Source organism: Salvelinus alpinus, chromosome 35, assembly GCF_045679555.1.
Source record: "Salvelinus alpinus chromosome 35, SLU_Salpinus.1, whole genome shotgun sequence".
Classification (NCBI taxonomy): Eukaryota; Metazoa; Chordata; class Actinopteri; order Salmoniformes; family Salmonidae; genus Salvelinus; species Salvelinus alpinus.
This window is the reverse complement of record NC_092120.1, coordinates 23504984-23532494: the sequence shown is the minus strand read 5'-3', so window position 1 is coordinate 23532494 and position 27511 is coordinate 23504984. Positions and strand designations below refer to the sequence as shown.

The window sequence follows — 27511 nt, the reverse complement described above, 5'->3', positions numbered from 1 at the left end:
TCCCCCCTATTCACATCGACGGGCCCGCAGTTGAAAAGGTGGAAAGTCTGAAGTTCTTTGGCGTACACATCACAGACAAACTGAAATGGTCCACCCACACAGACAATATGGTGAAGAAGGCAACAGCACCTCTTCAACCTCAGGAGGCTAAAGAAATTTGGCTTGTCACCTAAAACCCTCACAAACTTTTACAGATGCATAATTGAGGGCATTCTGTCGGGCTGTATCACCGCCTGGTACGGCAACTGCACCGCCCACAACCGCAAGGCTCTCCAGAGGGTGGTGTGGTCTGCACAACACATCACCGGGGGAAAACTACCTGCCCTCCAAGGCACATACAGCACCCGATGTCATAGGAAAGCCAAACAGATCATCAGGGACAACAGCCACCCGAGCCACTGCCTGTTCACCCCGCTACCATCCAGAAAGACTAATAAATGGACACTAATAAATGGATCACTAGTCACTTTAATAATGCCACTTTAATAACGATGTTTACATATCTTGCATTACTCATCTCATATGTATATACTGTATTTTATACCATCTATTGCATCTTGCCTATGCCGCTCGTTCATCCATATATTTATATGTATATATTCTTACTCTATCCTTTTACTTAGATTTGTGTGTATTAGGTAGTTGTTGTGGAATTGTTAGATTACCTGTTAGATATTACTGCACTGTCGGAACTAGAAGCACAAGCATTTCGCTACACTCGCATTAACATCTGCTGACCAATACAATTTGATGTCTCCCTGACAAAGTTGATTATGCACATTACGTTATCCATTACATCTTTAAGCTCAACATTTAGTCTGGCACACAGCACACTGATGTTTGGGGGGCGATTTCCTTCAACCTGCTGACCAGGATGTGTCTGCCCACCATAAAAGGAGCCCAGTCGGTAACCACAATATTTACTTTTTCGAATGGCAGGCATGCTGCGTAAACAATTCTTACAGCTTTTCAGCTTTTCTTACAGCTTTGTGAATATGATGTCCCAGGTGGCGTGTACATCGGGTGGGAATCCGTGAAAGCAGCTGCAATTATGCTATCCAAATCAAATGTTATTGGACACGTACACATATTTTGCAGACGTTATCGCAGGTGTGGAAAAGTACTTATGTTTCTAGCTCCAACAGTGCAGTAATACCTAACAATACACACAAATTCCAAAAATAAAAAGAAAGGAATTGAGAAATATCAGACCGAGCAATGTCAGAGTCCGGAATATAAATATATACACTGAGTATGAGCCTTGACTAGAATACAGAATATTCACTCAGTGGCCAGTTTCTTAGGTACACCCATCTAGTACCAGTCTGAATTCTTTGAGGCATGGAAACATTGCTCAATTGGTATCAAGGAATCATACGTGTGCCAGGAATACATTCCCCACACCATTACACCACCAGCCTGTGCTGTTGACACCAGGCATGACGGAACCATGGACTCATGCTGCTTACGCCAAATCCTGACTCTGCCATCAGTATGACTCAACAGGAACCGGGACTCGTCAGACCAGGCAATGTTTTTCCACTCAATTGTCCAGTGTTGGTGATCGCGTGCCCACTGGAGCCGCTTCTTCTTGTTTTTAGGCGATAGGAGTGGAACCCGGTGTGGTCGTCTGCTGCAATAGCCCATCCGTGACAAGGGCCGACGAGTTGTGCATTCCGAGACGCCATTCCGAAAACAACTGTTGTACTGCGCTGTTATTTGCCTGTTTTTGGCCCGACTGTTAGCCTGCAGGATTTTTGCCATTTTCCTTCGACCTCTCATCAATGAGCAGTTTTTTTGCCAACAGAACTGCCGCTGACTGGATGTTTTTTGTTTGTTGCACCATTCTCGGTAAACCCTAGACAAGTGTTTCTCAAACTCGGACCCCATGGGGTTCACGTTTTGGTTTTTGCTAAACACTACACAGCCGATTAAAATGATCCAATTTTGATGATTAGTTGAATATTTGAGTCAGCGGTGTAGTGCTAGGGCAAAAAACTAAACGTGCACCGCTTGGGGTCCCGAGCCCAGAGTTTGGGAAACCCTGCCCTGTCGTGCGTGAAAAGCCCAGGAGACCGGACATTTCCGAGATACTGGAACCGGTGCGCCTGGCACCGTCAATCACACTACGCTCAAAGTTGCTTAGGTCACTCGTTTTGAACATACTAACGTTCAGTCTAACAGTAACTGAATGCCTCAATGCATGTCTGCTTTACAGTATATAGCAAGCCATGGCCACGTGACTCACTGTCTGTAGGAGCGAACCATTTTCATGAACAGGGTGGTGTACCTAATGAACTGTCCACTGAGTGTACTTATGAAGTTGGTAAAACAGTATGTAAGCATTATTTTAAAAAAGTGATCAGTGTTCATTGACTATATACATAGGGCAGCAGTCTTTAAGGTGCAGGGTAGAGTACCGGGTGGTAGCCAGCTAGTAACAGTGACTAAGTTCAGGGCAGGGTAATGGGTGGAGGCCGGCTAGTGCTGACTATTCAATAGTCTGATGGCATGGAGATAGAAGCTGTTTTTCAGTCTCTCGGTCCCAGCTTTGATGCACCTGTACGGTCTCTGCCTTCTAGATGGTAGCAGGGTGAACAGGCCGTGGCTTGGGTGGCTGAGGTCTTTGATGATCTTCTTGGCCTTCCTGTGACACCAGGTGCTGTAGATGTCAGTGTGTCCCCAGTGATGCCTTGGACTGACCGCACCACCCTCTGGACAGCCATGCAGTTGCAGACAGTGCAATTGCTGTACCAGGCGGTGATACAGCCCGACAGGATGCTCTCAGAGGTGCATCTGTAGAGGTTTGTAAGGGTTTGAGGGACCAGGCCAAATTTCTTCAGTCTCCTGAGGTTGAAGATGTGCTGTTGCACCTTCTTCAACACACTGTCTGTTTGGATGGACCATTTTATGCTGTCAGTGATGTGCACACCAAGGAACCAGATGGTTTTCACCCCGTCGATGTGGATGGAGAGGTTATTTTCCAGGCACCACTCCGCCAAGGTCCTCACCTCCTCACTGTAGGCTGTCTCGTTGTTGTTGGAAATCAGGCCTACTATTGCTGTGTCGTCTTCAAACTTGATGATTGAGTTGGAGACATGCGTGGCCACTCAGTCATGGGTGAACAGGGAGTATCGGTGGGGACTAAAAACGCACCCTTGTGGGGCACCTGTGTTGAGGATCAGTGTAGCAGAGGTGTTGTTGCCTACCTCTACCACCTGGGGTTGGCTCGTCAGGAAGTCCAGGACCCAGTTACACAGGGCGGGGTTCAGACCCAGGGCCCCTGAGCTTAGTGATGAACTTGGAGGGGACTATGGTGTTGAAGGCTGAGCTGTAGTTGATGAACAACATTCTTACATAGGTATTCCTCTTGTCCACACATGCACTGGTCTGCACATGTTAACACGCTTAAACGTGAAGGTGTTTAGCTTGTCCGGGAGCAAGGCATTGGTGTCCGTGTGACACGGCTGGCTTTCCCTTTATAATCCATAATATACTCAATTTAATAACAAACAAAAATAATAATTTTGGTCAATCAGATGCACCATTGAGAGCATTCTGTCGGGCTGTATCACCGCCTAGTATGGCAACTGCAATGCAGTGAATACCCCCTAATCAAGATACATTAGTGTTTTATGTTTCATACATTTTGGGGAATTTTCTTCAACTTTGACAAAGTATTTTGTTGACAAATAATGACAATTAAAACCATTTTAATCCCACTTTAATGTGAAGAAATACAAGGAGGGTGAATACTTATGATAGGCACTTTACATAAAGCAGCAAGAGAGATCGTGTTAAAAAACAAAATACGTACATACAAACACACACATACTCATAACACACAACTAACAATACATAAAGATACACAATGTCAAACATAGCTATTTTACCTCCTAAACACTAAAGAGCTCACTATCGCCACACCTGCCATGGACTCAACATTGTGAAGGAGCTCAGTGCAGTCAGACACCCCTCAAATTACTTTCTTTTTCTAATCCTCAGATCGCAGGGTTTGTTCTGCTGCAGAGGATAAGTTCATTAGAGTTACCAGCCTCAGAAATTGCAGCCCAAATAAATGTATCACAGAGCTCAAGTAACAGACACATCTCAACATCTGTTCAGACGAGACTGCGTGAATCAGGCCTTCATGGTCGAACTGCTGCAAAGAAACCACTACTAAAGGGCGCCAAAAAACACGAGCAAATTTGAGATTTTTGGTTCCAACCGCCGTGTCTTTGTGAGACGCAGGGTAGGTGAACGGATGATCTCCACATGTGTAGTTCCCACCGTGAAGCATTGAGGAGGAGGTGTGATGGTGTGGGGGTGCTGTGATACTGTCTGTGATTTATTTAGAATTCAAGGCACACTTAACTTCTTATGGCTGCAGGGGCAGTATTGAGTAGCTTGGATGAAAGGTGCCCAGAGGTGCCCATAGTAAACTGCCTGCTCCTCAGTCCCAGTTGCTAATATATGCATATTATTATTCATATTGGATAGAAAACACTCTGAAGTTTCTAAAACTGTTTGAGTGATGTCTGTGAGTATAACATAACTCATATGGCAGGCAAAGACCTGAGAAAAAATCCAAACAGGAAGTGGGAATTCTGAGGCTGGTCGATTTTCAACCAAGACCCTATTGAATTCACAGTGAGATATGGATGGGTTTGCACTTCCTACGGCTTCCACTAGATGTCAACAGTCTGTAGAACCTTGTCTGATGCCTCTACTGTGAAGTGGGGCCGAAGGAGACCCAGAATTAGTCAGGTCTATCATGACCTGACCATGCTCTGACCATGCGCGTTAACATGAGAGGGAGCTATGTTCCATCGCACATCTGAAGTCAATGTAATTCTCCGGTTGGAACGTTATTCAAGATTTATGTTAAAAACATTCTAAAGATTGATTCAATACATCGTTTTACATGTTTCTACTGACTGTTACGGAACTTTTTGAAATTTAGTCTGCTTTTAGTGAACGCGCTTCCTGACCTTGGATTTGTTTACCAAACATGCTAACAAAAATAGCTAATTTGGACATAAATGATGGACATTACCGAACAAAACAAACATTTCTTGTGGAAGTGGGAGTCCTGGGAGTGCATTCCGACGAAGATCAGCAAAGGTAAGTGAAGATTTCTAATGCTTTTTATGAGTTTTGTTCACTGCACAATTTGACGGGTAACTGTATGGCTTGCTTTTGTGGCTGAACGCTGTTCTCAGATTATTGAATATTGTGCTTTTGCCGTAAAGCTTTTTGAAATCTGACACAGCGGTTGCATTAAGAACAAGTGTATCTTTAATTCTATGTAAAACATGTATTTCATCAAAGTTTATGATGAGTATTTATGTTATTTGACGTGGCTCTCTGCAATTTCTCCGGATATTTTGGAGGCATTTCTGAACATGGTGCCAATGTAAACTGAGGTTTTTGGATATAAATATTAACTTTATCGAACAAAACATATATGTATTGTGTAACATGAAGTCCTATGAGTGTCATCTGATGAAGATCATCAAAGGTTAGTGATTCATTTTATCTCTATTTTTGCTTTTTGTGACTCCTGTCTTAGGCTGGAAAAATGACTGTTTGTCTGTGATTTTGCGGTGACCTAACAATCGTTTGTGGTGCTTTCGCTGAAAAGCCTATTTGAAATCGGACACCGTGGTGGGATTAACAACAAGATTACCTTTAAAATGATATAAGATACATGTATGTTTGAGGAATTTTAATTATGAGATTTCTGTTGTTTGAATTTGGCGCCCTGCACTTTCACTGGCTGTTGTCATATCATCCCGTTAACGGGATTGCAGCCATAAGAAGTTAACCAGCATGGCTACCACAACATTCTGCAGCGATACCGCATCCCATCTGTTTTGTGCTTAGTGGGACTATCATTTGTTTTTCAACAGGACAATAGGACCTCCAGGCTGTGTAAGGGCTATTTTACTAAGAAGGAGAGTGATGGAGTGCTGCATCAGATGACCTGGCCTCCATAATCACCTGACCTCAACCCAATTGAGATGGTTTAGGATGAGTTGGACCACAGAGTGAAGGAAAAGCAGCCAAGAAGTGCGCAGCATATGTGGGAACTCCTTCAAGACTGTTGGAAAAGCATTCCAGGTGAAGCTGGTTGAGATAATGCCAAGAGGATGCAATGCTGTCATCAAGGCAAAGGGTGGCTACTTTGAAGAATCTAAAATCTAAAACATATATGGATTTGTTTAACACTTTTTTGGTTACTACATGATTCCATATGTGTTATTTCATAGTCTTGATGTCTTCACTATTATTCTACAATGTAGAAAATAGTAAAAAAATTAAGAAAAACCCTTGAATGAGTAGGTGCGTCCAAACTTTTGACTGGTACTGTATATTGCTTATATAATTTTCGGGATTGAAAAAACGTTTTCAGTGTAAACTTATTAAACGACTAAAACTAGATATAAACTACAGCGCATTCGGAATGTATACAGACCCCTTGACTTTTTCCACATTGTGGAAATGTTACAGCCTTATTCTAAAAATTGATTAAATAAAAATTCTCAGAAATCTACACACAATACCACATAATGACAAAGCGAAAACAGGCTTTTAGAAATGTTAGCAAATGTACACTACCATTCAAAAGTTTGGGGTCACTTAGAAATGTCCTTGTTTATGAAAGAAAAGCACATTTTTCGTCCATTAAAATAACATCAAATTGATCAGAAATACAGTGTAGACATTGTTAATGTTGTAAATGACTATTGTAGCTGGAAACGGCTGATTCTTTATGTAATATCTACATAGGCGTACAGAGGCTCATTATCAGCAACCATCACTCCTGTGTTCCAATGGCACGTTGTTAGCTAATCCAAGTCTATCATTTTAAAAGGCTACTTAATCATTAGAAAACCCTTTTGAAATTACGTTAGCACAGCTGAAAAATGTTGTTATGATTAAAGAAGAAATAAAACTGTCCTTCTTTAGACTAGTTGAGTTTCTGGAGCATCAGCATTTGTGGGTTCGATTACATGTTAGTCCCTCCGATAGCATAAGCCATGGCAAAATGTGTAGAATTGCAGGAAATTTGCTTTAAAACAGCACATTTTTGTCACTGTGGCCAACAGGTGGGCCTCTAAAATTTTTAGATTGCCCTTTATTCATTTCAACTTACCCTTCAACAGTGTAAAACCCTGCCTCAATCTGCTGTGCTGCTGTCCTCTCCTTCACCCTCTACTCTTTTCGAACTCCTACTCTTCTACTCTCCTTTCCTACTCTCCTCCCCTCTGCTGACAAGACAATGTAAACAGCACGCCTTTCACGGACAGCACCTTTTCACTATCGGTTTTTCTCCTACTTTCTCTCAGTCTCTGGTTATCCTGGATTCCCCCTTTGCCTTGGCCCCTTTTAGTGCCAGCATGAGGCCCACAGTGGGGCATACACACACATAGCTTTGCCTGATCCCCCCCTTCACAGTCCTTTGCCAAGGTCTCATAAAACACACTCTTACAAAAGGTGACCCAGTCTCTTTCTCTCCCTTCTGTTCTTCCTCACTCATTCACTCACATTATGTCTTCCTCCAACACAAGATAAGGAATTTCAAAGGTGCCTTCTATTGACCTAATAAACCACTCATCTCATTCAAAGGACATTTCAGAGCCTTTAACTTCAGATTTGAACTCTTTCAGTTTCTGTAAAATGTGATTTTACATGAATCAATAATGTTAAAGTCAATACCACAGGTATTAGACCACATCGATGACCACAATATAAATAGCTGACAAGTCTACAGGGTGACTGACAAACAAACACACATACCATACATACACACAGACTCGCACAGACCTTTGGTGCCTGGCGGCTGCAGGTTGTCCCCGGTGAGAGAGCACCAGCCCACGGGGAAGATGTCCCGGGAGTCGTAGCGGCAGTAGTAGTCGAAAGCACCCCGCCAGCCGTCGAAGGTGACCAGCACCTCCACGCCACGCAGCGCCCCCACCGTGGCCGGACAGATGAAGTGGGGGTTCTTGCGGTCCACCGCCTCCAGCTTCATGCCCACCTGGAAGGAGTTCTGCTCTGGGGCTGGGGGCTCCTGCTGGGGTACGAGGGAAAGGGAGTTGGCAGGGACGGGAGAGGTCAGTGACAAGGGAGTAGGTAAATGTGGGATTATCCAGATGAAATGTGAAATAGTTCGGAAGCTTTATTTAGTTGGAAAATGTATATGATCACGTATGATGTTGTGATCCCAATGGTGAGTGTGGAAGAGGTAAAAAAATTATTGTTGTCTATCAACAATGACAAGCCACCAGGATCTGACAACTTGGATGGATTACTGACGATAGAGGTCGATATTGCCACTCCTATTTGCCATATCTTCAATTTAAGCCTACTAGAAATTATGTGCCCTCAGGCCTGGAGGGAAGCAAAAGTAATTCCGCTACCTAAGAATAGTAAAGCCCCCCTTACTGGCTCAAATAGCCAACCAATCAGCCTGTTACCAACACTTAGTAAAGTTACGGGAAAAAATAGGTTTGACCAAACACAATGCTATTGCTTTGAGTAAAGCCAGTGTGTCTATGTATGCGGATGACTCAACACTATACACGTCAGCTATTACAGCAACTGAAATGACTGCAACACTTAATGAGCTGCAGTTAGAATGGGTGGCAAGGAATAAGTTAGTCCTAAATATTTCAAAAACTAAAAGCATTATACTTGGGACAAATCATTCACTAAACCCTAAACCTCAACTAAATCTTGTAATAAATAATGTGGACATTGAGCAAGTGGAAGAGACTAAACTGCTTGGAGTAACCCTGGATTGTAAACTGTCATGGTCAAAACATATTGATACAACACTAGCTTAGCTGAGAAGAAGTCTGTCCATAATAAAGCACTGCTCTACCTTCTTAACAGCACTATCAACAAGGCAGGTCCTACAGGCACTAGTTTTGTCGCACCTGGACAACTGTTCAGTCGTGTGGTCAGGTGCCACAGAGGGACTTAGGAAAATTGCAATTGTCTCAGAACAGGGCAGCACAGCTGGCCCTTGGACGTACACAGAGAGCAAAAATGAATAATGTCCATGTCAATCTCTCCTGGCTCAAAGTAGAGGAGATTGACTTCATCACTACTTATATGTGTGAGAGGTATTGACATGTTGAAAGCACCGAGCTGTCTGTTTAAACGACTAGCACACAGCTCAGACACCCATGCATACCCCATAAGACATGCCACCAGAGGTCTCTTCACAGCCCCAACTCCAGAACAGACTATGGGAGGTGCATAGTACTACATAGAGCCATGACTACATGGAACTCTATTCCACATCAGGTAACTGATGCAAGCAGTAGAATCAGAATTAAAAAACAGATAAAAATACACCTTAAGGATCAGCAGGGACTGTGAAGCAACACAAACATAGGCACAGATAAAAAAAAAAATAATCTATATATATATACACACTTTTCTTTTTTACAGCTTTTCTGCTACATGTACATTTTACATACATATTTTGCATACATGGTACTTTTATATAAAGCAGTCACATAACAATAATAGATTACCAAACATAGGCACTTTAATTCCAACCCTCAGCCCATCCCACCTATCACCATAGACCACCCTCGTTTGTGTGCCATACATTTTTCAATTGTGCTGTTTTACATCATGTTTTTACCTCTCTAAATTGTATAGTATCCACAGATTGTGAGCTAAAGATGAAAACCTTTCCTACAAGTATTATATTATTTATTGACTAACTATGGCTTTCCAAATCGCCCAAAGTGCATGTTGTGATTTTTTTAACCATTCCTGAACCTGTGACCAGAAACATAGGGGCAATACCAGAATAAATTATCTATTGATTCTGTCTCTTCGCAGCAAAATCTACAGAGCTGAGATTGTTGTATGCCCCATATACAGTGGGGAGAACAAGTATTTGATACACTGCCGATTTTGCAGGTTTTCCTACTTACAAAGCATGTAGAGGTCTGTAATTTTTATCATAGGTACACTTCAACTGTGAGAGACGGAATCTAAAACAAAAATCCAGAAAATCACATTCTATGATTTTTAAGTAATTCATTTGCATTTAAATTATGTGGATATATTGAATCAACATCTCAAGACATCAGTCAGGAAGTTAAAGCTTGGTCGCAAATGGGTTTTCCAACTGGACAATGACCCCAAGCATACTTCCAAAGTTGTGGCAAAATGGCTTAAGGACAATATATTGAGTGGCCATCACAAAGCCCTGACCTCAATCCTATAGAACATTTGTGGGCAGAACTGAAAAAGCGGGTGCAAGCAAGGAGGCCTACAAACCTGACTCAGTTACACCAGCTCTGGCATGAGGAATGGGCCAAAATTCACCCAACTTATTGTGGGATTTTTTTTATTTTACTTTATTTAACCTTTATTTAACCAGGTAGGCAAGTTGAGAACAAGTTTTCATTTACAACTGCGACCTGGCCAAGATAAAGCAAAGCTGTTCGACACATACAGTCAATAATACAGTAGAAAAATAAGTCTATATACAATGTGAGCAAATGAGGTGAGAAGGGAGGTAAAGGCAATAAATAGGCCATGGTGGCAAAGTAAATAGAATATAGCAATTAAAACACTGGAATGGTAGATTTGCAGTGGATGAATGTGCAAAGTAGAAATACTGGGGTGCAAAGGAGCAACATATATAAATACAGTAGGGGAAGAGGTAGTTGTTTGGGCTAAATTATAATGGGCTATGTATAGGTGCAGTGATCTGTGAGCTGCTCTGACAGCTGGTGCTTAAAGCTAGTGAGGGAGTTAAGTGTTTCCAGTATCAGAGATTTGTGTAGTTCGTTCCAGTCATTGGCAGCAGAGAACTGGAAGGAGAGGCGGCCAAAGGAGGAATTGGCTTTGGCGGTGACCAGTGAGATATACCTGCTGGAGCGCGTGCTACGGGTGGGGGCTGCTATGGTGACCAGCGAGCTGAGATAAGGGGGGACTTTACCTAGCAGGGTCTTGTAGATGACCTGGAGCCAGTGGGTTTGGCGACGAGTATGAAGCGAGGGCCAGCCAACGAGAGTGTACAGGTCGCAGTGGTGGGTAGTATATGAGGCTTTGGTGACAAAACGGATGGCACTGTAATAGACTGCATCCAATTTATTGAGTAGGGTATTGGAGGCTATTTTGTAAATGACATCTCCGAAGTCGAGGATCGGTAGGATAATCAGTTTTACGAGGGTATGTTTGGCAGCATGAGTGAAGGATGCTTTGTTGCGAAATAGGAAGCCAATTCAAGATTTAACTTTGGATTGGACATGTTTGATGTGAGTCTGGAAGGAGAGTTTACAGTCTAACCAGACACCTAGGTATTTGTAGATGTCCACATATTCTAAGTCAGAACCGTCTAGAGTAGTGATGCTGGACGGGCGGGGAGGTGCAGGCAGCGATCGGTTGAAGAGCATGCATTTAGTTTTACTTGTATTTAAGAGCAGTTGGAGGCCACGGAAGGAGAGTTGTATGGCATTGAAGCTCGTCTGGAGGTTAGTTAACACAGTCTCCAAAGAAGGGCCAGAAGTATACAGAATGGTGTCGTCTGCGTAGAGGTGGATCAGAGAATCACCAGCAGCAAGAGCGACATCATCGATGTATACCGAGAAGAGAGTCGGCCCAAGAATTTAACCCTGTGGCACCCCCATACAGACTGCCAGAGGCCCGGACAACAGGCCCTCCGATTTGACACACTGAACTCTATCAGAGAAGTAGTTGGTGAATCAGGCGAGGCAATCATTTACGAAACCAAGGCTGTTGAGTCTGCCGATGAGGATGTGGTGATTGACAGAGTCGAAAGCCTTGGCCAGGTCGATGAATACGGCTGCACAGTAATGTCTCTTATTGATGGCGGTTAAGATATCGTTTAGGACCTTGAGCGTGCCTGAGGTGCACCCATGACCAGCTCTGAAACCAGATTGCATAGCGGAGAAGGTACGGTGGGATTCGAAATGGTCGGTAATCTGTTTGTTAACTTGGCTTTCGAAGACCTTAGAAAGGCAGGGTAAGATAGATATAGGTCTGTAGCAGTTTGGGTCAAGAGTGTCCCCCCGCTTTGAAGATGGGGATGACCCCAGCTGCTTTCCAATCTTTGGGAAGCTTGGGAAAGGCTACCAGAAACATTTGACCCAAGTTAAACAATTTAAAGGCAATGCTACCAAATACTAATTGAGTGTATGTAAACTTCGGACCCACTGGGAATGTGATGAAAGAAATAAAAGCTGCAATAAATCATTCTCTTTACTATTATTCTGACATTTCACATTCTTAAAATAAAGTGTTGATCCTAACTGACCTAAAACAGGGAATATTTACTCTGATTAAATGTCAGGAATTGTGAAAAACTGAGTTTAAATGTATTTGGCTAAGGTGTATGTAAACTTCCGACTTCAACTGTACCTCTACTGGTATGCCATCAAGCCCTGGTGTTTTTCCTGACTGAAAAGATTTTATTGCCTCAGAAAGTTCCTCTTCTGTAAGTTGGCCTTTACACAGGTCTTTCTGTAAATGTGTTAATTTTACATACTTTTTATTATTATTATAGAAATCATTACAGTTAACATCATTCAGTGGAAATGGAGTTGACAGAAAATAAAACATTTGCCTAAAATATTTGCTTCCGCTTGCAAAATATGATTTGGTGAATCATGGATGACTCCATTTGTAACGAGTTTCTGTAAATTCTTTTTGGTAGCATTTCTATGTTGAAGATTCAAGATTTTAAAAAACAAACTATTTCCAAATGTTCCATCCAATTCGCTATACATTTTTGTAATACATTACACTTGATCGTTCTTGAATAAGTACCTCCATTTCTTTTTGTTTTTCCTCTAACCTATTTTGTGCCTCTATAGTACAGTTTCTATTAACATCTACCTGCGCTGTTACTTCCTCTATTTCCTTTATTAGTCTCATCTCTTTTGACCTAAACTTCTTTTGTTTAATGAAGAGTATTGTATTGAATGGCACATTTAAAAGTACATTTAAAAGTGTCCCATACAATAAGGGAACTGCTGTACCTATGAGGTGCAAAAAATGTATGAATTATTTTGTCTTAGTTAAGAACAAATTGTGATCCAATAAGGGCTTTATAAAATGTACAATATCCCCGTCCATGTGGAAATTCTATAAGAGTTATAAGGAGGTCAATTAGATGGTGGTCCGATCGCATTCGGTCTCCTATTAACACTTTTTTTTTTTTTTTTACTTTGATGCCAGCAAGAAGCCTCCTCCATGTGTATCTCACTAGTTAAGGGTTTTACAGCCTCCATATATCCACTAGTTCTAATGTATTCATGATTTCCTTAAGTGCTTGAGGGGGATAGTTTGTAGTGTGATTTCCTTTACGATCCATTGAGGTACTTAAAACCGTATTATAATCTCCCACCATAATAATAGATGGATTCGTTGCTTGTGATCTCAATAGATTATTATATACATTTTCAAAGAAGTGTGGATCATCATTATTTGGCACATATAGATGAATTAACCATATCTGTTTTTGGTCCAATAGAATATTTAAAATAATAATAATAATCTTCCTTGCGGATCTGTTTGCACAATCGGATCAAAATGTGCATTAATTAGTTTAATCACCCCTTTTGAGTTTCTTTGCCCATGACAAAAATATATTTCTCCCGCCCGGTCCTTTTTCCACCCAACCTCATCTATATTTGTAAGATGAGTTTCCTGTAAACAATATATATTTTATTCTTTCTTTTTTAGCCTCGTAAAAATGTCATTTTTTTATGATCAGCTAAGCCATTACAATTATAACTGGCTATACTTATTTCCCCACTTACCATAATGATGCTTTTTAAGAGAACTAACCAAATAACACACAGGTAAACAGTCCCCCCAAAATAGTAACAATAGACAATATTGATAGAATTAATAACAGCACAATCTTATATAATGCTCATATTTAGAAAGTCCTAGCAAAGGCTATAAGCATGTCAGCCCAGCCTGCTTAGTTCACTGGATACAGTTGAATGTGAACCCATTAGAATCACCTGGATTTCTGCATAAATTGGTCATAAAATTTGATCTTCATCTAAGTCACAACAATAGACAAACACAGTCTTCTTAAACTAATAACACACAAACAATTATAATTGTTCGTGTCTTTTTTGAACACACCGTGTAAACATTCCCAGTGCAGGTTGGAAAAAGTATGTGAACCCTTGGATTTAGTAACTGGTTGACCCTCCTTTGGCAGCAATAACCTCAACCAAACGTTTTCTGTAGTTGCGGATCAGACCTGCACAACGGTCAGGAGGAATTTTGGACCATTCCTCTTTACAAAACTGTTTCAATTCAGCAATATTCTTGGGATATCTGGTGTGAACCGCTCTCCTGAGGTCATGCCACAGCCTCTCAAATCGGGTTGAGGTCAGGACTCTGACTGGGCCACTCCAGAAGGCGTATTTTCTTCTGTTCAAGCCATTCTGTTGTTGATTTACTTCTGTCTTGTCGTCCTGTAGCATCACCTAACTTCTGTTGCGCTTCAATTGGCGGACAGATAGCCTTACATTCTCCTGCAAAATGTCTTGATAGAACTTGGGAATTAATTTTTCTGTCGATGATAGCAAGCTGTCAAGGCCCTGAGGCAGCCGCAAACTATGATGCTCCCTGCACCATAGTTTCACAGTTGGGATGAGGTTTTGATGTTGGTGTGCTGGGCCTTGTTTTCTCCACACATAGTGTTGTGTGCTCCTTCCAAACACATCTTTAGTTTCATCTGTCCACAAAATATTTTGCCAGTAGCGCTGTGGAACATCCAGGTGCTCTTTTGCGAACTTCAGATGTGCAGCAATGTTTGTTTTGGACAGCATTGGCTTCTTTATTCTTGTTTAGTGTTTTACGTATTGTAGACTCGTCAACAGAGATGATAGCATCTTCCAGAGATGTCTGTAAGTCTTTAGCTGACACTCTAGGATTCCTCTTAACCTCATTGAGCATTCTGCACTGTGCTCTTGCAGTCATCTTTGCAGGACAGCCACTCCTAGGGTGAGTAGTATTGTAAAGTAGTAAAAATATTTTATTTTTCTCCCTCACCCCTCTCTTCTGATCACATTTCCATGAGGTTGATAAAGTGATGTGTTGGTTCTTTTATCAGGTTTGATGACTGAGGAAAGTGTGTTTATTAAGTCAGTCAAAACAGAAAATGTGTGTCAGTCCGTCTCTTGTGAAAGCAGTGAACAACTTGTGAACATTTCTGAATTATAATATATAATTATAGTATAGTGCTAATTATATATAGTGCTGAAATTTCTCAATTTATAGACAATTTGTCTTTCCGTGGACTGACTTTTAGAGATACTTTTGTAACCCTTTCCAGCTTTATGCAAGGTAACCATTCTTAATCTTAGGTCTTCTGAGATTTGTTCGAGGCATGGTTCACATCAGGCAATGCTGCTTGTGAATAGCAAACTCAAATTTTGTGAGTGTTTTTTAATGGGGCAGGGCAACTCTAACCAAAATCTCTCACATACTTTCCCCAACCTATACTGTGAATGTTTAAATTATGTATTCAATATAGACAGGAAAAATACAATAATTTGTGTTATTAGTTTAAGCACACTGTGTGTCTATTGTTGTGATTTAGATGAAGGTCAAATTTATGCAGAAATCCAGGAATATCCAAAGGGTTCACATACTTTTTCTTGCCACTGTATATATATCGCAAGACCAGTTCTGTCACGAATATCACCGAAGGTGGCTCCCCTTCCCGTTCGGGTGGCGCTCGGCGGTCGTCATCACCGGTCTACTAGCTGCCACCGATCCCTTTTTCCCTTTTCGTTTGTTTTTGTCTAATTGTTTTCACCTGTTCCTTGTTGTGGTTTTTGGGTTGGTGTTATTTAAGTTCGATTAGCCCGCTTGTGTTTGTGCGGACTTGTTTGTGTTATGTGAGAGGTGTTCTTTATTTATATGGGTTTTCCGCTGTCCGGTTAGATACCAGTGTGTACTTAGGTGGAGTGGATTACGCCTATGTTCGGCGTTACCTATTGTACGTTTTTTGGTTGGACATTAAAGCGCGTTTTTCCCCGTAACCTCTGCTCTCTGCGCCTGACTCCACAACCATTCACTCTTTGAGCGTTACAAGTTCTTTATTTCCATTACATGCAAGACATATTTCATGTAGTCCTCATGAAATCATGTTTTATTCAGGCAAAAAAAACGAAGGAAAAAGAAACAGATTCTAACGGCCGCTAATGACTGCAAGTAAAAACGTATCTTAGGCATCACACTACCCTTAAAGGAATACAACAAGTTAAACTTACAATTGACTCTGACACAGCCATAGCATGATAGCCAAGAATACATGCAGTACTGAGAAACCAGAACGAGTAAACCTGTAAAACCAACCCTCTCTCCATCCATACACATTTTGATTTTTATTCCAGTATCGTTGCGCTATCACCTCGTTTACACCTAGGCCTATATCATTAGGATCAATAAAAGGTAGCATAAATAGCTTAAATAGAAATATTTAATATACTTATTTTTTAGAGAAGTGGATCCATAAGCCAGTGGTGTTAGTTCTACCGTTAACTTTAATCAGTTTTTCTGCAACCATAATAAATACAAATGGCCATCAATGGAAAGTTTAGCTACATAGGTGTATATGTTGGGAAAGGGAGTGTGTATATGTGTACAGGTATGCTTTATAAACTGGTCTATATCGAGAGCGTGTGCTGCTTTGTGACAGGTACCTTGTGAAAGATGCGTGCTGGGGCCATTTCGGCACCGTTGAGTGTTTTTAGAAGGAACATGGGCCAGGATGATGCGTTCAGACGGAAGCCTGTGGGAGAAGTACAGACACTTAAAAAAAAAAAAACTCATCCATGCACAGTAGACGAGACCCTTCATTAATGTGCATGGGGGGGTGGGGCCATAGACATCTTTTGATATTAGCTGACACCTAGTGGACATTTAGGGAATTGCACCAAATCACACTATTACACACAGGTGTATGTATTTGCATTTCTTTTCTTTTTAATTACCTTAATTTAACTAGGCAAGTCAGTTAAGAACAAATTCTTATTTACAATGACGGCCTACAACGGCCAAACCCGGACAACGCTGGGCCAATTGTGCGCCGCCCTATGGGACTCCCAATCACGGCCGGTTGTGATACAGCCTAGAATACAGCCAAGAAAACAAACTGACGCAAATGGGCCGATAACAGTGAGGGACTTACATTAAATTTGTCCAATAAGAAACTCTCGTTTTCATTACAAAAATATTTTCCGTTGCACGTTTTGCTAGTGTGCACTAATTAATAGACCCCAGTATACATCAGTCTGGTGTAAATCTAATTGAGGAAGGTAAGTAGCACTGTGTGACAGCAAACAATTTAATGATCCAAGATTTAAAAATAATAATAGGGCACATCATATCCATAATGGATATGTAGTATCGGAGCGTGAGACTGTGTGTTTCTCTCTCCTCCTCACCCAATGGCGGCTGCAGCATTCCCGCGTTCTTCTCGCAGTTGCCGATAGGCTGGATCTCCGACGAGTCCACCAGGCGCCAGAAGTCGTTCTTGTTGTCGGAGCCGTCGAGGCGCAGGCGCAGCCGCGATCCCGTCAGGCCCACCACTGTAGCAATGCAGGTGGACGTTGTGTTCCGAGGGTCCTGCGCCTCCAGCTTCATGCCCGCCTTGAACTCGTTCACTGGAGGCGTTGCGCCCTGGAGAGGTAGGGGAAGGTCAGAGAGGCACGCAATGATGCTGGACAGATTCAACATGCTGAGACAGGAAGACGGCATCAAGCAAGACTATGTATCGAAGGTGAGTTGAACTCACGCTGTGGTGACGAGGTAGCCCCGCACGCAACTTGAAATCAGTGTCACCCCTCGACCCAAGAGGGAATTTCTTCTCAGCCTAATGGTTCCCTACAAAAAAATCCCGCCACTTAGCAAATTTCAGGTCTTGTGAGTGGAAATTTGAATGTTGTGAGCATTCTGTGCAACTTGCACACGTTTACTGTGAACACTGGCTGTACCCGCTTTAATGATAGTTTTAGTCAGTGGCCAAGCAGGCTATTAGGGTATAATATAGGCCTATCAAAAAGTTCTACAAACAAAACCAATGGAGCAAATGCATCCCATAAAATGTTCACATGGAAATAGCTAATGATTTCTATTATATACACTACCGTTCAAAAGTTTGGGGTCACCTAGAAATGTCCTTGTTTTTGAAAGAAAAGCCTATTTTCTGTCCATTAAAATAACAGCAAATTGATCAGAAATACAGTGTAGACAATGTTAATGTTGTAAATGACTATAGTAACTGGAATCGGCAGATTCTTTATGGAATATCTACATAGGCATACAGAGGCCCATTATCAGTAAGAGGAGCTGCCTAGAAGGCCAGCATCCCGGAGTCGCCTCTTCACTGTTGACGTTCAGACTTGTGTTTTGCGGGTACTATTTAATGAAGCTGCTAGTTGAGGACTTGTGAGGCGTTTGTTTTTCAAACTAGACACTCTAATGTACTTGTCCTCTTGCTCAGTTGTGCACCGGGGCCTCCCACTCCAGTTTATATTCTAGTTAGAGCCAGTTTGCCAGTACGAGATCTTCAGGTTCTTGGCAATTTCTCTCATGGAATAACCTTCATTTCTCAGAACAAGAATAGACTGACAAGTTTCAGTAGAAAGTCTTTGTTTCTGGCCATTTTGAGCCTGTAATCGAACCCACAAATGCTGATGCTCCAGATACTCAACTAGTCTAAATAAGGCCAGTTTTATTCCATCTTTAATCAGAGCAACAGTTTTCAGCTGTGCTAACAATTGCAAAAGGGTTTTCAAACGATCAATTAGCCTTTTAAAATGATAAACTTGGATTAGCTAACACAACGTGCCCTTGGAACACAGGAGTGCTGGTTGTTGATAATGGGTCTCATCTACATAGGCGTACAATTCAATAAAAAATGTATTCAGCCGTTTCCAGCTACAATAGTAATATACAACATTAACAATGTCTACCCTGTATTTCTGATCAATTTGATGTTATTTTAATGGACAAAAAAAACTTGCTTTTCTTTCAAAAACAGGGACATTTCAAAGTGACGTCAAACTTTTGAATGGTAGTGTGTGTGAGGATATATATATGTATATACATACATACATACATATACACTTGAAGTCAGAAGTTTACATACACCTCAGCCAAATACATTTAAACTCAGTTTTTCACAATTCCTGACATTTAATCCTAGTAAAAATTCCCTGTCTTATGTTAGGATCACCACTTTATTTTAAGAATGTGAAATGTCAGAATAATAGTAGAGAGAATGATTTATTTCAGCTTTTATTTCTTTCATCATATTCCCAGTGGGTCAGAAGTTTACATACACTCAATTAGTATTTGGTAGCATTGCCTTTAAATAGTTTAACTTGGGTCAAACGTTTTGGGTAGCCTTCCACAAGCTCCACACAATAAGTTGGGTGAATTTTGGCCCATTCCTCCTGACAGAGCTGTTGTAACTGAGTCAGGTTTTTAAAGCCTCCTTGCTCGCACACGCTTTTCAGTTTTGCCCATAAATGTTCTATGTTCTAATACTAATTGAGTGTATGTAAACTTCTGACCCACTGGGAATGTGATGAAATTAATAAACGCTTAAATGAATAATTCTCTATTATTATTCTGACATTTCACGTTCTTAAAATAAAGTGGTGATCCTAACTGACCTAAGACAGGGAATTTTCACTTGGATTAAATGTCAGGAATTGTGAAAAACGGAGTTTAAATGTATTCGGCTAAGGTGTATGTAAACTTCCGACTTCAACTGTAGATGCTGCTCACATAGGATAGTAGCATGCCCTGACATTTTGGTGAGGAGGATATACTGTAGTCTGATTAAGGGGGCTTACCTGTCTGAAGCAGTGCGCAGGTGCAGCACTCGCACCCGTTTCCTTCAGGTATTTGTCCCAACTGAAGTGCCCTGTGGGACAGAAAAAGCACAATGGCTGATTTTTGTTGTCTGCTGTTATGTTTTTGTGTGAATGTGTGTGGTTTTGGGGTTCAGTGTTGTGGTATGTGCTAGTGTTAAGGTGTCCCCATGCCTCCCAGCCGAAACCGTTCGGAAGAGTTTGTGCATAAATTATGACAACATTTTGGGACGTGTTTGTTCGTTTTGAACTTCGGTAAGGTTTATTTTTTTCTGTTGTTCGGACACACATTTTTTTCTTGAGGCAAGCCGAAGTCGGTAGCCGAAGTCTACGCCCCCTTCGTTGGTCAACAGTAAAGATTCTCCAGTAAAGTCTTTGCTGTCATTCAACGAGAGATGACTCATTTTCATGCACATTTTTCATTGAGAAATACTGCACCAAACATCTTACGTTAGATGTAAAATTGCACGACTAAAATCTCCTCTGCAAAAACTTCAAAATTAATTACAGATTTCTTGAATTATCTTAGATTAATTCTGACTATTTTGAGGAAGTGTATACTGGCTACAGCGTCTCAAAATGGACAAACAGTACTATTACCGCTTTTTTCTCATTTTTCAAGCGAATGTATTTTAAGGTAGAATGCTTGTTCGGTTTGCCTAGCCGACTTTTGCCTGACGCCTTTAGAACAGTGTTATAGCCAGGGGTTGGAACTGGTTCAGGGAACAGGCATTTTTTTGTAGTCCCACAAAAAAAAACAAAGCCCTCACTCAGAAACATATTCCAGTGTCTGCTTGCAAGCTGAAAATCTTTGCCAGGGTATGTGTTTAGCCTACCTGCCCCTCCCCCTCCGAAGCATAGGCTACTGTACTGACGTTACAAGTGTGATTCAGAAGATGTGGAGACAGATTTTGTATTAGCTAGAGAAGAATAGATTAGCTTTTTCCAATGCTTGTTAAGGATACTATAGTAGTAGTTATCACGTTTCGCGTTGAATTTATTAACTACAAAAAGGTAAGACATGTTTTTAATTCTGGTGCCGCTCTGCACACACAAGCTTGTTAATTATCTAGCTCAAGCTTGTTAGCCATATAGGTCAAAGGACAGTCAAAGTTCCTCTATAGAAGCCGCTCCTCCTAGGTATAATTCTGGGGACCCAGATAATGCATGTCATAAGATGCTCAGTGCTTCAAGCCTCCTCCTCAACTCTCTCTTGCTCTCTTCCCACCCCGTAAAATTTTAGTCGCAATAATATAATGAGCTAAATGTAAAAATAAACAGTTGATTTAACAGGTTAAAAAAGGAACAGAAAATATGAACCAGTACTTTTTGGGGATTCGAACCGGTTCAGAACTTTATTTTGCTGGTCGGGAACAGTGGAACGAAACAAACAAAAATTCGGTTTCTGTTCAGAATGAAACAATTGGAAAATAATTTGGGTTCCAACCCCTGGTTATAACTGAATATGAATGCGTTTGAGTAAGGATGTTGTTTTCATTTAGCAGTGATTCATCTGAGAAAGTTGGTGTGTGTGGTAATGTACCTCCTTGGTACTGCGATGGGACCCGGGAGGGACGGCCACTTCGGGCATGCTTGATCTGCCTGCCATCTTTCCACTCAATAGCTAGAGGAGAGAGCAGGGCACAACGTTTCAGAGACACCATTCCATTAATCAACTATCTATTCATAACTAGAAGAAATTCACTTGATCTTTAGCAACTGTCAATGAGATGTGTGAGTCCAAACTATCACATCAGCATCTGAGACTTTTATACACACATTAAAGTAGCCTAAATATAGGACCCTTCTTGAGCAGCATCATTAGAAGATGTACATTATGCTTTTCAAATGGACAATTGCATTCCATTTCTTAACATGACATTACCTTTTTGTGGCACTGGCTTCCTCATGTCCAGTAATACTGACTAAGTTCAAGACACAATAGTCCACTCTCTAAAGAAGGGAAACGAGAGGGGGAAACAACATTGAAGTAAACACAAACCATTTGATACTTCCCCCTTCATGTTAGGTCAGAATTTAGGTCCAATTTGGACCTTTATTCTACATTGTTGTGTTCAAGAAGCCAGTCTGATGTAGCCTATACTAGTGCTAGCCTGGTTAGCCTTTTAAGGTTGATTCCAGCATTATGGACATTACATTTGCACGCAAAATCAAAACTTTAATTTCTAACAGAATGGACAAACAAAATATAATATATGTGTATGTCTGTCGTACCCCTTAAGGGAAGCGTATACCCCCAAAATAACTGACTTCTAAATATTGGCATGTTGGAGAAATAAAGCAAAAATTACCGTCATGGATGTTAGAGTCTACGGTATCCAATATTTTTATTTTATTTTGACCAACAGGTATGTTACCTGTGTAGTTACTCCTCTAAGAAAGCCAATGGTCCACATGTCTCTATCATAATCCATGAAAAGTTTATTGGAGTTCTTACTCTTGCAGGTTGGCCAAGATTTGGGTGACTCAACGGAGGCTAGAGAAGAAATGTGGTCAAAAATCTGGAAAACAGCATAGCGTCAGCTAGGCTGGATGCTGTGCGAGAACTAAGGCAAACTGACAGGCTCACTGTTGAACTTATCTTTCTTCTCAAATCCGGAGGACATAAAACAATATAGAGGTAAGATAGATATCGATTTTGAGACATGACATGTATACTGAACAAAAATATAAATGCAACTTGTAAAGTGTTGGTCCCATGTTTCATGAGCGGAAATAAAAGAACCCCAGAAATGATCCATACGCACAAAAAGCTGTTCTACTTGGCTAAAATAATCCATCCAGCTGACAGGGGTGGCATATCAAGAAGCTGATTAAACAGTATGGTCATTACACAGGTGCACCTTGTGCTGGGGACAATAAAAGGCCATTCTAAAATGTGCAGTTTTGTCACAACACAATGCCACAGATGTCTCAAGTTGACGGAGTGTGCAATTGGAATGCTGACTGCAGGAATGTCCACCAGAGCTGTTGCCAGATAATTTCATGTTCATTTCTCTACCATAAGCCGCCTTCAACATTGTTTTAGAGAGTTTGGCAGTACGTCCAACCGGCCTCACAATCACAGACCACGTGTAACCACGCTAGCCCAGGATCTCCACATCTGGCTTCTTCACCTGTGGGATCGTCTGAAACCAGCCACCCGGACAGCTGGTGAAACTCTGGGTTTGCACAACCAAAACATTTCTGCGAAAACTGTCAGAAACCGTCTCAGGGAAGCTCATCTGCATGCTCGTCGTCCTCACTAGGGTCTTGACCTGACTGCAGTTCGGCGTCGTAACCGACTTCAGTGGGCAAATGCTCACCTTCGATGGCCACTGGCACGCTGGAGAAGTGTGCTCTTTACGGATGTGTGGGTGAGCAGTTAGCAGATGTCAACGTTGTGAACAGAGTGCCCGAAGGTGGCGGTGGGGTTATGGTATGGGAAGGCATAAGCTACAAAAATATAAATGCAACCATTTCAAAGATTTTACTGAGTTACAGTTTCTAAGTAAATATGTCAATTGAAATAAATTATGAATTTCACATAACGGGGAATACAGATATGCATATTTTGGTCACAGATACTTTTAAAAAAAGGTAGGGGCGTGGGTCAGAACCTGTCAGTATCTGGTGTGCAGCGCGACACATCGCCTTCGCATAGAGTTGATCAAGCTGTTGATTGTGGCCTGTGGAATGTTGTCCCACTCCCCTTCAATGTCTGTGTGAAGTTGCTGGATATTGGCAGGAACTGGAACACGCTGTCGTACACGTTCCAGAGCACCCCAAACATGCTCAATAGATGACATGTCCTGCGAGTACGCAGGCCATGGAAGAACTGGGACATTTTCAGCTTCCAGGGATTGTGTACAGATCCTTACGACATGGGGCCGTGCATTATGCTGAAACATGAGAGGATGGTGACGGATGAATGGCATGACAATGGCCCTCACAATCTCATCAGTGTCTCTCTGTATTCAAATTGCCATCGATAAAATGCAATTGTGTTTTTTGTCCGTAGCTTATGCCTGCCCATACCATAACCTCACCGCTACCATGAGGCACTCTGTTCACAACTTTGACATCAGTAAACTGCTCACCCACACGGCGCAATACACGTGGCCTGCAGTTGAGGCTGGTTGGACGTACTGCAAGCTTCTTGATATGCCACACCTGTCAGGTGGATGGATTATCTTGGCAAAGGAGAAATGCTGACTAACAGGGATATAAACAAATTTGTCCATTACATTTTAGAGAAATAAGCTTTTTGTGCGTATGGAACATTTCTGGGATCTTTTATTTCACCTCATGAAACATATTTTTGGTTCAGTAAATAAATAAAAGTGTTTTCCCCACTGGCGCCAACGATTTAGCAGCAGTGTTGCGTCGCTGCTGAATACATATAGGGGAAACACTGACAGTGAGCCCTTTCGAAAAGCCATGAAATACGACGACTGAAATATCTTTGAGACTTGGCCACCTGTAATAGTCAAAATTCATACAATTTCCTACTTATAATTTTCAAAAAGCATGAACTCCAACATATAGACCGTAAGGATAATTATGGATGTGTTTCATTTGGAAATGACTAACTTTATTTTTGGATGCTCAGGTTGACTTTCCCACGGATTCGCTCTCAACACTCTCCCCTTCTGTCGGCCAGGCAGGGGGTCGGCGTTGGAGGCAGACGACAGGGTACAACAAAGAGGTGGCCCCAGCTGTCAGCAGACCTCAGTCACCCACCCAAACACACTCAGGGCTCACTGTTGACACAGACAACTCATCCCTGTTGGGGTATTGACGAAACAAGAGGACCCAGACTGGAGAAACAGAATGGGTAACATTATAGCCAATATAGGGTATTAATTTATTTAACTAGGCAAGTAAGTTAAGAACAAATTCCTATGTACAATGATGACCAGGCTGGGGATGTCTGGCTGGCAATCCTGGACTTGAGGGGCTTTGGCCCCTAACCCTGAGCCTAGGATAATTACCAGTTGGCTACAAGACACAGGTCATTAGGTCAGACAAACAAGTGGCGGAAATTATATTGGTCCTCAAAGTTGACTAGATTTGTTTAACATCAAGACACAGCAGTCACAGCTACTCACAAATCCATTGTTTATCAAATGCATGCAGCCAAGACATTGAAATGAATAGCAGATAAAGACAAATTGCCTAATTAATGCATATTTACCAAGTAGCCACGCTAATCACACCAACCATTTAAAAATATATCAACAACAAAGTAACCTTGCAGCCTTACTGTTTTTTCTCCTAACTGGTTTAGAATAACAGATGATTATTCATAAACACCAGCAGCAGTGCATCAGTAACTGTATCAAGCTAGCAAACTAGGTAGCTACATAATTTCAGCTGGCAATCAAATAGACTTTTAAATCAAGCTAGCCTTAAACTCAGTTACTGTAAATTTGCATGCTAGCTACCATTAGCTAAATTTACATTGGGCTAACAAGTGGTCATAAATAACGGTTTCAAACATGCAATACTAGACTATAGCAATGGAGGAGACACAAAAACAATAATCATAATATGCAATAAAAAAACCTTAAAAGATCATAACAGTCTTCAGTTGGTTCTCTGAATAGAAGTGCGCCTTTTTCCCAGCTCCCTCCTTTTTCCTTCCAAGAAAAAAATGACAGCGGGATTAACTACTAGACCAGCTCGCTTCTACGACCACTATTATTGACAATGACCCACGTCAATGCTGTACTAGCTATAAGGAAAATGAGCTACCATCATTAGTCCGTGTAATATGATTAAAATACCAATTGTTAAGTTAGCCTAGCTAGCATAAGATATCAAGGTTCCACACAAAGCCAACACACGGGACTCCCCTCAGGGGCAAAAGCCAAGCAATGCATCACGTTAGCTAGAAATTCAGCCAGCAAATATGTGCATTTAAGAGTGAGGATATGAAGCGGTACCTACCTCCAACCTAAAAACATGGGCATGCTCGAACAACCGCTAGCTAGCACCGTCAACACAGCATGCTAACGTGCAGGCTTTATGTTAGCTATCTATCGTTAAATAAATCAATAAATGCTAGATAAATTACCGGCTAAAAAGGGTGTTTGTTAAAAAGAGGACAGCGTGAAACAATATATTCGAGTCTGTTTACCTTGCTTTGAAATGTTTGTGTATTTTTTTATGTGGATTGAGCTAGTGGCTGTCCGCCATTTTTTTTCTTCTTCTTTAAATTTATATTGGCGGATGCATACACCGCCACCTACTGTACTGCAGTGTGAGGTTTCTTCTTCGTCTGTGGGATATATCAGCGGTTGGCATCCAACGTGATGGTGCATTACCTCCACCTACTGTACTGGAGTGTGGGCCAGAGACAGGGAGAAACTAAATCCTACCTGCCAGCCCCGTTGCTCTTAAAAAAGATAACAATATACTCTTTAAACTAATTTCATGTATCCCCTTCTCCCTCATACTAGATCTCAGCCTCTCTCTTTCCCCTGATACTGCCCACACTGTAGCAATACATCAAATCAAATCAAATTTAATTTGTCACATGCGCCAAATACAACAGGTGTAGAATGCTTACATGCTCCACAGTCTCTGTTTCTTGTCAATAATCACACTTTCCCATTGGATGCTTTCCTATCACATTTAAGGACTTATTCAACTGGCTGTGTCCCACCCTGTCACGACTTCCGTCGAAGTCGGTCCCTCTCCTTGTTCGGGCGGCGTTCGGGGGTCGACGTCACCGGCCTTCTAGCCATCGCCGATCCACTTTTCATTTTCCATTTGTTTTGTCCTTGTCTTACACACCTGGTTTCACTCCCCCAATTACTGGTTCATTATTTAACCCTCTGTTCCCCCATGTTTGTTTGTGAGTGATTGTTTGTATGTAATACGGGCCGTTATTGTTGGCTAGATTATTGCGTTGTATTATTGATTCTTTGAGTAAATTACGTTTATTACTCATATCTGTTGTTCTGCACCTGACTCCTCTACACCAGCTACACACAGGCTTATTACACACCCTTAATCTTGTAAAAATAGCCTCCTCTCTTCTGTCCCTTCCTGCCGTCCTCCCCTCCCTTGCTTTCTTATGTACTTGAAATAAATGCCTGACCTTAGTATCTCTTTTCCACTGCTCCTGCCATCTCTGCACCATCACTGCCCATATCAGGCTTTTTGCCTCTGCCTTGCAAAGAAGCCACTTCTCTCCAGGAAAAACATCAGGGACAGACTGATATTCTGCAAAAGGTACAGGGATTGGACTGCTGAGGACTGGGGTAAAGTCATTTTCTCTGATGAATCCCTTTTCTGATTGTTTGGGGCATCCGGAAAAAAGCTTGTCCGGAGAAGACAAGGTGAGCGCTACCATCGGTCCTGTGTCATGCCAACAGTAGAGCATCCTGAGACCATTTATGTGTGGGGTTGCTTCTCATTCAAGAGAGTGGGCTCACTCACAATTTTGCCTAAGAACACAGCCATGAACAAAGAATGGTACCAACACATCCTCCAAAAGCAACTTCTGCCAACCATCCAGGAACAGTTTGGTGACGAACAATGCCTTTTCCAGCATGATGGAGCACCTTGCCATAAGGCAAAGTGATAAC

At 41.6% G+C, this 27511-nt stretch overlaps 1 protein-coding gene across 11 annotated transcripts in view; it reads right to left on the bottom strand.

Moving 5' to 3' along the window:
* Nucleotides 1-26167, bottom strand: part of LOC139563915 (polycomb protein SCMH1-like) — a 40421-nt gene extending 14254 nt beyond the window's left edge. For 2 of the 11 annotated variants that reach the window (XM_071382927.1, XM_071382935.1), the window contains exons 1-9: nt 26056-26167; nt 25482-25555; nt 24507-24733; nt 21799-21866; nt 21457-21537; nt 19896-19966; nt 17478-17712; nt 16734-16822; nt 7831-8077 (exon numbers count right to left, since the gene is read on the bottom strand). In XM_071382927.1, coding sequence (XP_071239028.1) covers nt 7831-8077; nt 16734-16822; nt 17478-17712; nt 19896-19966; nt 21457-21537; nt 21799-21823 — 748 coding nt within the window. In that variant the 5' untranslated portion in view covers nt 21824-21866; nt 24507-24733; nt 25482-25555; nt 26056-26167. The other 9 variants (XM_071382936.1, XM_071382938.1, XM_071382931.1 and 6 more) reach the window with 9 other exon arrangements.
* Nucleotides 26168-27511: the final 1344 nt, after the last annotated feature.